At 40.7% G+C, this 15,335-nt stretch overlaps 1 protein-coding gene across 4 annotated transcripts in view; it reads left to right on the plus strand.

The window, feature by feature from the left end:
* The window catches only part of epha8 (eph receptor A8), a 132,833-nt gene that overhangs the window by 104,728 nt on the left and 12,770 nt on the right, over nucleotides 1–15,335 (plus strand). For 2 of the 4 annotated variants that reach the window (XM_008410260.3, XM_008410261.3), the window contains exons 8-15: nucleotides 434–856; nucleotides 2,426–2,550; nucleotides 4,398–4,560; nucleotides 7,088–7,220; nucleotides 10,682–10,749; nucleotides 11,611–11,736; nucleotides 12,916–13,101; nucleotides 13,440–13,501. In XM_008410260.3, the coding sequence (XP_008408482.1) occupies nucleotides 434–856; nucleotides 2,426–2,550; nucleotides 4,398–4,560; nucleotides 7,088–7,220; nucleotides 10,682–10,749; nucleotides 11,611–11,736; nucleotides 12,916–13,101; nucleotides 13,440–13,501 (1,286 nt within the window). The remainder of the gene's footprint in view (nucleotides 1–433; nucleotides 857–2,425; nucleotides 2,551–4,397; nucleotides 4,561–7,087; nucleotides 7,221–10,681; nucleotides 10,750–11,610; nucleotides 11,737–12,915; nucleotides 13,102–13,439; nucleotides 13,502–15,335) is intronic. The other 2 variants (XM_008410262.3, XM_008410263.3) reach the window with 1 other exon arrangement.

Genomic DNA, 15,335 nt, shown 5'->3' on the forward strand with positions numbered 1-15,335 from the left:
CCTTTTGTAAAATTGTCCGCCAGCACCCCCTGCCGTCCTCTGAACGCCCCCTGGGGGGCGGTACCGCCCACGTTGAGAACCGCTAATTTAGCTGCTTAAACTCACAGTCAGCTAAGCAAGGTTGGTGGCATCAACAAATTCACTCACTCTTTGGTTACCTAGTAACAACCTGGTGAGTAACTTGCTGGAGCAGCAGTTTCATGTTTCCCCACCATGTTTCATAACTGCCTAAAAATAAAAAAAAACAGCAACAAAAGGAGAAAATTAGTTTTACATCTTGAGAGAGGAGACTGTGGATAAAACAGAAAGTCAGTTTGGCATTGTTTCAGATGTATCAAAAATTAAAAAAGACTAATCACACTTCACTCTCCCTCAGGTCACCAGGAGGAAACCTCAGACTGAACCTTCAGTAAATCTCTCTTCCTGTCTCCAGGCCCTCCATCCGCTCCAGTGAACGTCATCTCCTCAGTCAACGGGACGTCTGTGGCTTTAGAGTGGGATCGGCCGCTGGACACCGGTGGACGCAGCGACCTGCAGTACAGCATACTGTGCCAGAGGTGCTCTGGGGACGGGCCCTGTGAGGACTGCACAGCTTCCCCTGGAGGCAGCAGTGGGGGGAAGGTGGGCGGCGGGGCCAGCATCGGGCTGGGGGGAGGAGGCATCGTGGAGCGCTCCGGCAGCGCCGCGGTCCGATTCATCCCTCGCCAGAGCGGTCTGACGGAGTCCCGGGTGACGGTGCTCAACCTGGTGGCCCACACCAACTACTCCTTCCGGATCCTGGCCACGAATGCTGTGACACACCTGAGCAACGAGGCTTCACCGTATGCCGTGGTGAACATCACAACAAACCAGGCAGGTAGGGTTCACGACGCAAACATATGGACTCACAAAACACTTTGGAGTTAACCTCAAGTATTGAGCAGAGGTGGGCAGAGTACCAACGATTGGACTCAGTTAAGAGAAGCACAACTTGAACATATTTTTACTCAAGTAAAAGTAAAAAGTAGCTGTCCGAGAAATTACATTAGTAAAAAAAATGTATTTGGTAAACAGTCTACAGACTGTAGACTTAGACAGTAATGATCAGTTACTGATAATTTGATCAGTTATTGATAACTGATAATTATTGATAATTATCATTGATAATTATCAGTTATAATTTGATCAATAACTGATCAAATTATCTGTTACTGATAATTTGATCAGTAACTGATCAAATTATGAATCATTTAATATTTAAAAATACATCATCACATGGACCAAAATGTAAAGTAAAGTGGAAATTTTTGCTATTTTAGGGAACAAAATGACAATAACTCATATACGTAACAAAAAAATAAAATCAGGCAGAAGAACATTTTTCCATATCAGTTTTTTTTTTTTTTTTTTTCAATTAAAAAACTTATAAAACTTGAACAAAACCTGCATGTGTGTGTCTGAGTGTGGTGATTTTTTTGGTTAAAACATTGTTTTTTATTAAGTGAAGTTTCTCACTGTGTGTAGAGTATCCAGACATTACTCAAGTAAGAGTAGCAATACTTCCTAATAAAATGACTCAAATAAGGGTAAAGTTTGGCTTATGTACTTTTTTAATATGTAAGATTAATAATTTATTATAAATGAAATTGTTAGTGAATCGGAGTGCCATCCATTATCTCTGGAATCATAAGACAAACTTAAACTTTAAGCTAGACTTGTGTTAACCTTAAGTTAACCTTACGCTAGCCATACCTTAAGCTAACCTGAAGCTAACTTTAAGCTGAACAAAAAGTTGTTGCTTTTTCCCTATTCAACAACAGAGCGAATGAGAGAGAAAGAAGGGCCAGGTTGCAGATATGACCGCCCAGCTAACTTTTAGCATGTCCTGTATTCTCTGCTTCTCCTTAACCAGAGCAGTTTTATAAATAATGTTTTGTTCCTGCATAATCCTACACAGCAGAGGAATGCTTTTGTGTTTCAAAAATGTGAAATGTGACATTTTTAGTTTCCTCCCAGCAATTATTAGAATGCAAATAATCACACTGAGACTTTGTTTACATTTTCAATCTGTGTGTTTACAATCGCTCAGTTAAAATGATTTACATTCAAACTAATGAGAATGTAAACCATTTATCTTTATCTGTTGAAGAAAACCACGACCCAGTCAAAACCTTTAGGGGTTCAAAAACATCTACATGAATAATTAATGTCCATTCTGCAGCTCTTCTGGAAGTGAGACAATATTCTGCTGCTTGATGAGGGTTTCAGATTCAGACAGGCATCTAACAAACATTACGTTTTGTGCTGGTTTGAGCTGGCTGTCACTGAGATAAGTTCTGCCCAACGGGGCATTAACGTGATCCCAGAAGGAGCTGTGTGTTGTATCGCGGTAAACACTGTTTCTCGGTCTTTTCGTGTGTCCTGATCTGTCCTGTTTGCTCTGCAGCCCCCTCGGAAGTGTTATCCATCCGTCAGGAGAACGCCAGTCAGAACAGCGTGACTCTGATGTGGCATGAACCCGACCAGCCCAACGGAGTCATCCTAGAGTACGACCTCAAATACTATGAGAAGGTATTGAGCTAAAAGTCGAGGGTTAGTCGCACACTGCAACAACGAAAAAAAATACTGATTTGAAAAACTGCTTGTACACCTTTTTGTCATGTTATAAACTCCACTTATGATTGAAAGACCAACTCAAAGTGGTGCATAATAATTTGGAGGAAATTGTGTTTTTTAACAAAGAAGTCCTGATTGCAGTTTGACAGAAGCCATTCAAAGGACAGACAGAGTAAACATTTGGTAATAGTTACCCTGGTCAGATCACGTGACCAAACAAACCCAGAAACAACATGAGAAACGTCATGTGTATCTCTGAACATCAGCCAGAACACAGCTGATCCTCTTGGAGAAACATGGTGGTGGGATTCTGTGAGAATCTGTGAGATTCTGGAAAGTGGGATGGAGCTCAACACACAGGAATCCTGGAAGATAAACCTTCAGGACAGCCGGTAGAGACAGAGTGGTGACTGACAGCACTGAGACCTTCCTCCTTGCTCTCATTGGTTGTTTCTAGTTAGCACTGGGAGCTCAGGGAGAAGACCCAGCTCAGTTTTTTAATAGATTATGTCTCAGACCATACAATCATGACATATTGACTGTTTCAATAAATATGTTAAAAAAAAAGTTTTTATAAAAGCTACATACTGCAGCTTGAAACCTGTAAGCTCATTGTGCTGAAAGGCCCAGGGACAGATCTGATTGGAGATCCAAGCTGCGGCAGTCGGATAGGGAGCGGATGAGCTCGTCCAGGAGAAGGATCCTGGTGGCAGATCGGCTAATTGAAAGGAAATGGGGGTCGAAAGGCAGAGGTAGAGGGAGGACGAGGCAGTGTGGATTTCAACTTAGCAGAAGTGACAGTGACAGCGAGCGGCTGTTGAGCACATAAACCTCACAATCAGCTAATTGCTGCGAGCGTGTGTGTGTCCGGGTGTTTGTGTGTGCGGCGATAGGAATCATCTAATTGCAGAAGCAGCGGCCTGGGAGCCTGCTGTCTCATAGCCAAACAAGCAGGTTGGTGTGGGGAGGGCTGAAGGATTAGCTTGTCTCTTGCTCTGCGTCTTAATCTTCACCGGGAGGCTGACACTTTTGTATACATGTGTGTGTGTGTGTGTGTGTGTGTGTGTGTGCGTGTGTGTGTGTGTGTGTGTGTGTGTGTGTGTGTGTGTGTGTGCGTGTGCATGTGGGTGCATGTGTGTGTGTGTGTGTGTGTGTGTGTGTGAGGATTTCAAGTGGACCAGTCAGCAGTGTGTATTCTCAAGGTTTCTCTAGAACTTCACAGAACAAATCAGAGTCATGCGGAGGGCGGTGGTCCGTTGCTGCTCCTCATTAGCTGGGCACGATGAAGACAAAATCCCTGCTAAAGACGCATGAGTCATTCATTTTGGAGCTCACTAGCACCTCTTGTAACTGTTTAACCCGCTCTGCCTCTACAAAGTGAGGATAGCAGTGACAGGAATAATTAACTGGATTTTTAATCCAGATTGTATTAAGAGTCTACTCTATAGAAGTGCACTGAATAGACGTCAATCTCTGGCGTTTTTGGGGTCTTAAGGATTCATTTTAATATACTTTAGATTACTTTTCCAGGTTGTAATCATTATGCAATATATTATATAAGTGATTAAGAAAATCAATTTTATCCCAGGAATTTATTGTGGATTCTTCTCTAATTGTTTATTTTCTAATGGAGTGTCATTATACTTTTTGATTTTGGTTTTGGTGAACGTTTTGCTTCCTTTAACAATAATCAATGACCAGGGAGTAAACTAAGAGTACAAGTGTGAACCTCCTGAGAAAAGAAGGACATTGTATTCATGGTTACAATATCTAAAAGGAAACCTTCTGTGTTTGTCTGACAGGACAATGAAGAGCAGAGTTACTCCACCCTAAAAACTAGAAACACCAGTGCTCTGGTGTCGGGGTTGAAGCCGGGAACAAAGTACATCTTCCAGGTTCGGGCCAGAACGTCGGCAGGCTGTGGACGCTTCAGCCAGAACGTTGAGATCCAGACTGGAAAAGCAGGTGACCGGAACTCAGCTGCTGGACGCAGCCGCTCGACTGCCCTGCCACTTGGGAGCCATTCTTGATTTTCTTTAATGTGCAGTGTCCCTATGCAGCCTGAAAAATCACATTTTGGAGTTTGATGTAGACAGTTTTCAGGTCATGATGAGTATGGGGAGAAAACAGAGTAGTAAGATATATATTTCTACCGCTACCTTAAACGTATGATCATTTTTTGGAGCTATACTCTGAAAATGAGCTGAAATTGAGTGAAATCTCTGGACAGATATGGAATGTTAAATTATGAACAAGAGGTTTGGGTTTGGTCTTCGGTGACTGTGTCAGTCAGGGCCGGCCCAAGGCATTAGCGAGTTAAGCGACTGCTTAGGGCCCCCACACCACCAGGGAGCCCCTAACAGCACCCCTATCATTAGCATGATAAAATATATGTAATATAAAATTGCTTGTCAATTGGGCATGATAATTTCTTTTAATTTTAATTGTTTTTTTCTTCTTTATTGCTTTTTTGTGTATGTTCAAAATAAATAAATAAATGTATATATATTTTTTATTAACATTGAATAGTAGAAATTAAACGCTATTGCACATGGAAAAGCAATTTCTGTATTTTTGTTATAGTTGTTACACAAATAATGGTTAATCTCTTCATAATTTTATTTAATTATGGCTGTATGGTTACTGCTGATGTCCTGTTGGAAGATCAGGTTTTCTGACGGCTTTTCTTGGCTCCTGTAAGGTAAAAAAAATCAACAGCCATAATAACTGGTATGATGCTAATAATGGTAGATATGTACAGATAGAGTAGCTTAGGAATGATAAAGCATCTGGTGCAGGGCTTAAAGAGCTCCAGCCGGGGGCCGGATTTCTGGCTTTTGACCAAACGGTCCGCCTCAACCAAACTGTAGTCTCCGGGAACCTTCTAGACCGGAACGTGTCGGCGGCGACACATCTAAATTTGCAGTACCGTAATTCCACCACACGTATCGCTATCTGAAAAATTCCAACAGTTTCTGAAAGGGGAGACGTTGCACTTTCCAGCAAATATCAGGTTAATACGGCAACTTCACAACGCAGCTGCAGAGAGTGTAATTAATCCGGAGGGCACTCGTTTGATAGACAGTAAATTGCAAAAATAACTTGCTGGTTCCGTTTGTTATCGATACATGGGTAAGTATATTACCTCACAGGACATTTAAAGAACTACTTACAATTAAAATAAGGAAGATTTATTTAGTCAGACATTTGAAACTTAGCCGTAAAGAGCTCCGTCTGGGGGCCAGACTTTCAAGCAAAGAGAGCATTGGCCCAAACGGCCCGCCTCAACTAAACTGTAGATAATAGTGTTGACATGTTGGTGGTGGGGGCCCCTGCTTAGGGCCTTAAAAAGGCTCGGGCCGGCCCTGCTTCTTAACAGTGGTTTCTCCTCAATACTGAGTTGTTTACTTTTTATTTTATTTATTGCTTTTAATGGGGCACTCCATCTGAGACAGAACAACAGAATTCTACTTTGTAGTTACTATTTATTTTTATTTTATTAAAATAACCAATTTCCATAATATGGGATGTGGCAAACTGTCGGTCTGTAAAACTCCAACTGCTGCATGATGGGACTCCCAGCTTATCTTCCTTTAAAACGTACTGATTCATTCTGTTTCTGGCTCTGAAGCCAACAGGCCATCAGAGAGATGAGGAGGCAACATGCTGTCCAATCAATAAGCACTACACATCATGAATAAAATGCTAACCAGTGCTATTGCTGCCTGGACTAACACTATTAGTTAGTTCAGAGAGCAGAAACAGAACTGTTGTTCTGTATGGCCCCTTCTGAGCTAGTAAACATCAATCTGTGGTCTATCAATGGGATAGACCACAGAAGCTGTTTTGAGTAATTAAAGATAAAGAACGTTAATGAACCAACATCCTCATGAAGACCAGACAGGTTAGGGGAGAACGTTGTGCAGACATTTAAAGCTGAGTTAAGTTATAAAGCAGTATCCCAAACTTGAACATCACTCTGTTCAATCAGGCATCCAAAAACAGAACGAGTAAAGCACAACTGCAAAACTACACCATACAGTACGTAACCCTGGCAGTAACCATACAACCAGCACCACAATGGGTCGGATTAGATCTAGGAATGATTATGCATTAGAATAACCGAGATGTAGTTGAGAATCGATAACAAGCCAGATCCACCTGGATTTAAAGAATGTTCATTTTTTTCTGCTTCTGTTTATATTCAGCCATAATTCAGCTGTAATCTTCTTGATTCCATCTGCTTGTTTGGTTTGTATTTTCTTCTCTTTAACCGTGTTGCAGTTTATGAGTTCTAAGTACAGACTTAATTACCAGGCAGTCATAATGCTGCTGACAAACATTCAAAGTCAAACAGAATGTAATTAGAAAGTTCTGAGACTCTTATTAAACTCAAACACCTACCTGTCTCCACCAGTGTCAGCGTAAACAGTAACCTGTCGACCGTTGCAGCCTCTCCTCAGCTAAACGCCGACGGTCTGTGTCTCTGCAGCTCCTCTGCGTTACAACACTATGACCATCGTCTGGATCTCCATGGCCCTGGTGTCCTGCCTGGTCGCCTTCCTGGCCATCGTCATCTGCAGGAAACGGCAAGGCTACACTTTACCACACTACCCGTCGCTGCTGTGTGTGGAACACTTTTTTATGCTACTGTCTCTCTTCGTGTGTTTGATCGAATGTTCTGTGTGCACTTTATAAATGACGCCTGGTTTTGCGACAGGAATCATTGGCTGCAAGTAAAATGAGAGATGCTGTAAAACTGTGGAAAGGGAAATTGAAATGACGATCTTTAAAGATCTCGTGTTATTTAAACACTGAGGTTCTTAATAAAGTTTGAGTGTGGCTACGTTCACACAGTAGGTCTTCCTGCTCTATTCCAAGTTTTTTTGGTGAAATTGGACTTATTTTACGTAGTTGTTCATACCACTAATTAAATGCGGCTGCGATCTGACTTCTGTGTGAAGGGTTTAAGACCGGCAACATAGACATGACACAGGAGTGCAGAAATAATGGAAACCGCCTTATATTGATCAATTTTAAAGCCATTGATCAGTGGGAGACAACAGAATCGCCACAAGATCATAACAAGATGAAGCTGATGAAAAGAAATCACAGCTTTTAGTGGAGCATTAACTGCAGCTTCTTTGAAAACAATTGGATACATATCTGATTTAGGTGCCACTATAGAAGTGGCACAGGGCAGATTTTTTCTGGGAGGTGAGAAAATTTAAATTGGGTCGTTCAGACTGCCAATGTCAGATATGGGTCACATTTGCCTGTTGTGTGAACGTAGCTTTTGTCTTGTGGACCATCGTTCCGTTGCTGTCACGATGTGACTTAATCTGATGTAAGTTTCTACTATAAAAAGATAAGGTGCGTCCTTTCAGCTTGACACACTAAGTTCAAAAAGTAGGAAAGTACCTTTTGAGTTTTCCCTTTTGTGTTTATTGGCTTCCATAACTAACAACTGCGACTTAGGCATCACTGTTGCCAACTTAGCAACTTTGTCACTGTTTTTTTCTCCCTAGTAACTTTGTAAAAAAAAAAAAAAAAAAAAAATCACAAAAACTAGGAAAAAATGTTGGGACTTTTATTTACATATGACATTGGGACTTCTGCATTATGGGAATTCATATTTAAAAAGTCCTTTAAGTTATTAATTAATCTTATTTTTCTCAACAAATGAAGACTGTGAAAAAGGAAACAAGGTGCTGAGGTGACATTGAGTCTGGACCAAGCCAGACTCAATGAAACTTAAAGAGTACAAATAATTAATTATGAACATTTAAAAAAAAAACATTGTAACTTCATTACATTGTGTATATAGATTCCAAATCCAGCTAATGCAGATTTGGAATTGCGACAAAAATAATGCAAAAAATTGACAGAGAAGATGAAAAAAGAAAAGCTAACAGAGTGACAAACTGGCTGAATGCACTGTGACAGTACTGCCATTATTAGCCAGTGACTCTAAGGTGAGCATCTGCTTTGGGGTTTCAAGTGAACTAAAGGGCCATGTCAAAAATTTTAATCAGTCTGTGCTGCATATGATTGTCTCTATTTCCAAAGTAAAAATGCTTAGACTGATAAAATCCAAACTGGACTAAAGATTCTCTGAAACACAGTTTGCGATTTCAGATTGAGCTTCATGAAGTCTTCTGCCTGTAGAATCCTTGTGGAAGGGGAAAAATAAATTGACAAGCATAAAAACCCACGTATAGAAACATCTGGACTTTAGTATGTTGCATATGTTCTTTGCACAGTTTGTGATGTCAAATTTTGTGAAAAATCAAAAGGATTATTCTCAGTTTTTCCCCAAAAACGTTCCTGCGCCGTGAATCCAATATTGGGTGTAATCTTATCTGATGATCTAGATGTGCTGTTACACCCCTGATAATCAACGACAAACACCTTTTCTACTGCTTTCTTGGAGCTAGACTTAATAAGTTGTAAAGGATGAAAGAGGTTCGAAACCGATCCATTTCTTTCTTCTCACACTACTATTTAGCTAATTTCCCAACTCATTGTGAATTTAATTACTACCTTCCAGTGTTTCCACGCCCGCCATCAGGCTCCTCGTCCTCCTCCTCCTTTTTTTATTCTAATGTCTCCCTCTTACAACTTAGTAGATTTGTAGCAAATAATTACATTTAATTACCTGAATTGGTTCACAGTTTCATGCGTATTACATTTATTAAATTAACTTTGTTAGATGAAAGAAATCTGCTATAACTCAGAGGACATAAGGATGTTATTCAAACCCAGGCACGGTTTTTAGAATGGTCCAGTTTACCAGACGCACCATATTCTGCCAGTCAAAGGGATCGATGAATAACTGCATCACTTAATCACTTATGCCGGTGTGAAGGAACATGGACTACTGGTCCATGAATTTACGAAAAGCTCCCTCAGGCTGCCAGCAGCAGGCTGCAGGCTCTCAGTTCATAACTGCAAATAAATTAAAGCAAGTTATCATCAAGGAGGTTTTATGTTCTAACAGTTTTACACCATTTTTCCAAAGGTTCCTTGCATATTCAAAATGTTCGTTAATCATCAAAAAGACAGAAACGACAGGACCAGAACAGGACCTGAAACTTCCTGCATCTAAGTGCTGAACGTGTAAATGAGGACATGCGTAGAAGCAACGCATCTGTTGACAACCTCTGAATGTGTTTGAGTGAACAAGTTCTCCCGTCTTTTTTTCTATTCTTTTTAATGAATAATTCATACAAGCTTTTTCCTTCAGAGGTGCAGTATGTAACATCTATACGAAAAATATGTTTTTACATACGTGTTAAAACTGCCAGCATGTGATGACAGCATCTTGCGACACATAATCTGTGAAAAGATCCATCTCCTCCACCCCATGTGCTGCTGTTGCTATCTGAAGAAATGCACGGCTCCCAAACAAAAACAACCAATCAGAAGAGGAGGGGCTTAGTGCTGTCAATCAAATCATGTACTTGCTGCGAAATGTACTAATGGCATTACAGAAAAACCGTTTATCCACCATCATTGGTGGCCATGCTGTCTTAGCATTCATGACAGAATGTCCTACATGCAGCAGGAAGAGAGCTGCATGTGTTGGTGCCTACCACGTGGAGCGGTGCCCGGCAGTGTCAAGACCCGCCTCCTTGCTCTGATTGGTTGTTTGTAGTTAGTACTGGGAGAAGGCAGAGGACCTCAATTTTTTTTTTTTTCACGGATCATATCAAACTATCATGACATATTGACAGGTTCCACTATTATGTAAAAAAATATATATTTTTGCATTAAAAAAAAAATATATATATATATATATATATACTAACAGTCCTTACTAGGGGTGTAACTGTTACATCCAGCTCATAAAACAAGCTGGTACAGAAAACTGGGTTGAGAAGAGACAAGCAAATCCTATTGTCTCCTTTTAAGAAAGGAAATATGTCTGAGTTTAACCCCAGACACCAATTTGAATTTTGGATTCTGTATTTTTTGTGATACTTGAAATGTAGCTGTGCTGTCCTGTATTCATCGCTCTGTATGTTTCTGTGTGTGCCTCTATGTATGTGCGTGTGTGGGTGCGTGTGCGTGTGTGTGTGTATAGACACTGTGGCTACAGCAAAGCGTTCCAGGACTCCGATGAGGAAAAGATGCATTACCAGAATGGTCATGGTATGTTTACTTCATTCCTCAGTTGTCACTAGTAATAGATTGCAACACATTTCTTAAAGGGGCAGTATTGTGTTTTCTAGTCATAGGATCATTTTATAGCACAATTAAGTAACTATGTTAACTTCAGTTGCATAGATCAAATATGACTTTAAACATTTGTAACTTCCCATTTTAACACCTTGATATTGGCCCTCTGTTGCTTTAAAAACTCCTGCTCTTTCTGAAACTCCGTCCCTAGGAAATCATCACAACCTGGCTCCATTATTAGCTCTTAAACAACATTTTTACCAGTGTTTCTCTAAGAAGTTGCTCTTATATTGACAGACGTGCAGATCCACCAGGTGTTTGCTAATTACTGCTGGGCTAGTCTGAAGGATCTGAGCGGGGGAGGGCTGCTCTGTGAAGCAGCATCTCTGAGGAGGAGCTGCGCCTCAAAGGCGGAGCTAGGTCCAATCAGGCATTTTGCACAGTGAGTGGCTGCCATGGAGATTACAGGATTTCTCAGACATGCATGAAAGAATGAAGGCAACACTCCTGGTATGTTTTTTATGAGGGAACAACGTCATAACATGATGTAAAGCTGAAAAAAAGTCGATTTTACATACTGTGACACTGCCCCTTTAAAGGGATTGCATTTTCATCCACATATAATAAAGGAAATCCTCAGAGCAAACAGCTTTCATCAGCCTGTGCTTGCAGGAGGCCGCTCTCCTCCTCCTCTGTCTGTTTGTGTTCTCTCCTTCTGTCTCTCTGCCGGTCCTTTCATCAGGCTTTCCCGGTGCGCTCCAGCGACTCGGGCTCAGATGTGATGCCGCTCCCGTCCTCCGCTATGTGACCAAATGCTAATGTTGTTTATCTTAGTGTCATTCCCCGACGCGAGGTTCTATATCGACCCGCACACGTACGAGGACCCCTGCCAGGCGGTCCACGAATTTGCCAGAGAAATTGAAGCTTCCAGGATCAAGATCGAGAAAATCATCGGCTCAGGTGAAAAAAAAAAAAAAAAACATGGGCTCGCTCACACTAACAGAGACAAACACAGAGGCACACACACACACACACACACACGCGCACACGCACGCACGCACACGCGCGCGCACACACACACACACAGTAAGACTCATTGAGTAGGCTAACTTAAAATCATTGGCCGGTGTAAAAGGCTGCAGGGTGCAGCGGAGAGGAGGATGGCGGAGTGGAATCAGAGCGTTGCGTGGAGCCGTCAGTCACAGCTCAGCAGCCAGGCAGGGAATACTAACACTGTGTCAGCTCCACAATATGACTGCTGTTGCTACACACAAACACACAACGTGGAAATCAGAGCTCTCCTGATTTAAGAAGCAAGATAAGAAGCAAGTTATACTTAGCTTCTGTATTTGCTGTGTGAAAAGTCAGGCCTCAAGTCTATTTCTGTCTCTTAACTTAGAAAACAAATGAATTGGCAGTCTCATTCACAAAACCAGATGCAGAATGTGTGAGGGTAAAGCTGGGCATGCACTGATTTATCGGTGCCAATTTTCCTAATTTTGGGAGATTGGCGATCGGCCGATACTTTTATATGAAGCTGATCTTTCCCCCTGATCTTATCTACCTTTGCTAAGGTCTAAGGTCCTCTTCTGCTCTCCCCTGAGAGGTTTGACTGTTAGCGCCGCCCTCCAGGTCATGTCTGCATGTTTGCAGTTAACAACAGTCACCCCACTGTTCCCAATTCAGGGACTTTCTTGCTATATTTAGCCACATTTCAGACACAAAAATATTTGTATCAGACAAAATCCGAATTGGCAGGCTTTTTGAAAATTGGTAATCAACAATCGGCCAGAAAACTGCAATCAGTACAATCCTATCCTAACCTACAAGTCCATATTCAGTACATTGGGAGATGTTTAAAATCCAGATTTTAAAATATGAACCTTGTTACAATGCACTGGGTTTTTTAAGCTGCAGAGTATAATTTCAACACTTAGTGCACTGGTTTTGTGGAGTCTTTTTGACATCCTGCTCACCAGTACGTCTTCATCCAAACTCTTCACAATTCTCAAATTGTGTTATTTGTATGTTCTCAGGAAGTAATGTTTATGAGTTCTTAGAAACTAATGTTTATTTTTTCCAAGAGTTTCACTTATTGAAACGGAAAAATACTCTGCTGTCGCTTTGTCATGATTTCAGGAGAATTCGGAGAGGTGTGTTATGGACGGATGAGGCTTCCTGGGAAGCGGGACATCCCCGTGGCGCTGAAGACGCTGAAGGCGGGATACACTGAGAAACAGAAGAGGGACTTCCTAGCTGAAGCGTCCATCATGGCCCAGTTTGATCATCCAAACGTTATCCGACTAGAAGGGGTGGTAACTCACAGTACGCTGACTTTTTTTATCTAGAAAAAATTCTAGATAAAGGATCGTGACAATGTTCCCAATCCATAAGGTCAGATCTATTTAGTGTAATTCTATGTTTTGTGCTCTGAGCAATGTCATGTTTTATTATATTATATTATATTATATTATATTATATTATATTATATTATATTATATTATATTATATTATATTATATTTAGAATCCCTAATTTCACTTTCTGAACCAGTTGAAAGGTTTTGTTGCAGTTTATTTGAAAAAAGTAGATCGGTGCATCCCTGCCTTCTGCACATCTTTACCAGGTAGCTGAATATTTCTGTGTGTGTGTGTGTGTGTGCAGGTAAACCGGTGATGATCATCACAGAGTACATGGAGAACGGCTCTCTGGACGCCTTCCTGAGGGTCAGTATTCATTTATAATCAGCTGTTAAATCTTCTTGAAGCAATGTTTTCTGTTTTTATACTGCAGCTCTGTTTTTATTTAGGTTTTCTCTAAATCTTTACTTCTCCTCTTAAAACGGTTCATTTGTTCCAGTGACCAGTTACAATTGGATCATAACCCAGTAGGAATGTTTCCATCCAACTGAGAAATAAAAAGCAGAATTTTAAGCAAACTTTTAAAAATGTCCCAAAAAAAGAAAAAATAATCTTTTTTTGGGAGAATTGTTTAGAATTCTCTCTAAACAATTCTCCTAATTGTTTAGAGAGAATTGACCAGGCTATGCTAAACGTGATTTCATCAGATGTTGTTGTCCTGTTTTGGCTGCAATAAACAAGATGTAGAGATTTCAAACTAGCATGGACCACACATTTGAGTAAAATGGAGAAGTTTGGACTTAGAAAGTTTTAAGCGTTTTATGCCTCTGGTATGGCACAGACAACCATCATTAGGCGGGAGCAGAAAACATGAAGTGCAGAAAATAACTCCACTGAAGAGTCGGTTCTCTGACAAGACTAGAGGCTTTTCTTTCTGAGTCTTGCGTTGTTTCTACTAGGTTTATTCACAGGTTACATTCACAATTTCTATCAGCTTCAGTCTTTGCTTCTATGAAAATGCTTTAGATTCAGACTTTAAAGCTTATGACATTACTGCTTTATTGTCTTATCTTTAGTGTGTTCTCTATCTTGATTAAAATCTACTCGGCTCATTTTCAGTATCATCACACTCATTCGTTTTTTTTTTCCCTAATATGCCCCTGAAGGCTCCAGGCAGAAAGTATCTACCCCCTCACAGACCTTCTGTTTTTTTCCTTTTTAGTTGTCACACTAAATGTTTCAGATCGTCTAACACATTTTAATATCTGACAAAGATGACTTGAGTAAATAGAAAATGCTCTTCTTTTCAGATATTGATTTCATTTATTAAGGGAAAGTGTTGTGTGTTAGTTTTTGAGCAGGAACTGCATCATCTCAATCCACTGAAATGTAAAACTTGAACACATGAACCGTTCACTGTCCTGCCGCTCACACCAAGCGCACTTTATGTTAAGGTGATGGTTGGATAGTTTCCTTTAGGATTTTCTGATTGATTTCATTGATTGATTTATTGGTATTACTGTCAAGTTGTCCAGTTGCTGAAGGAGCAGATCAAAGTTCCACCTCTGGTGAATGCTCTGTTCTTGTATAGTTCTTTATCAGGTCCAGAGGATCTCGAGATGCCATCATTTGTTTCCAGTCTCTTATTGTGGAATCAGGACCTGAGACCAATTAGTTCTGCGTTTTGCTCTGTGTTCTTCTGTCGGGTTCTGAATGGGTCGTAGGTTCACTCCTGGAGTTTTTTAGCAGGTTGACCACTGTTTGGAAACTTCACCTGAAGTCTCTGTTTTAGTCATGTGTGGTTAATGACCTTCACTGTGGTATGCTGGAGTGCCAGGGGTTTTGTAACCTTTTAAATAATGACTTTGTTTCTTACCTGGTCTTGGATTTCGTGAGGTTGAGGCATTATTTGCTGTTTTGTTCTCTTTTTTTTCTTAGTGATTTCCTTGTTCTACAGATCAAGCATAAAAGAGGCATCATTGAGGCTAATGAATGAAACCTCAAATAGGTGATTTATTATCGTTATCTTATGTTTTAAGGTGAAGAAAGTTCTAGTTTTTACATTGGGCCAGGCCTGACCTCTTTCCTGTGCTTTCCCACTCAATTCTAATCTCACTTACAGCACAGACTCAACTTCCTCCCATTGAAGTGGATTTCTCTGTTTGGATTTCTACCGGGCCAATCAGGGAACAGGAGAAGT

This window comes from Poecilia reticulata, chromosome 5 (assembly GCF_904066995.2).
Source record: "Poecilia reticulata chromosome 5, P_reticulata-male-v2, whole genome shotgun sequence".
Taxonomy (NCBI): Eukaryota; Metazoa; Chordata; class Actinopteri; order Cyprinodontiformes; family Poeciliidae; genus Poecilia; species Poecilia reticulata.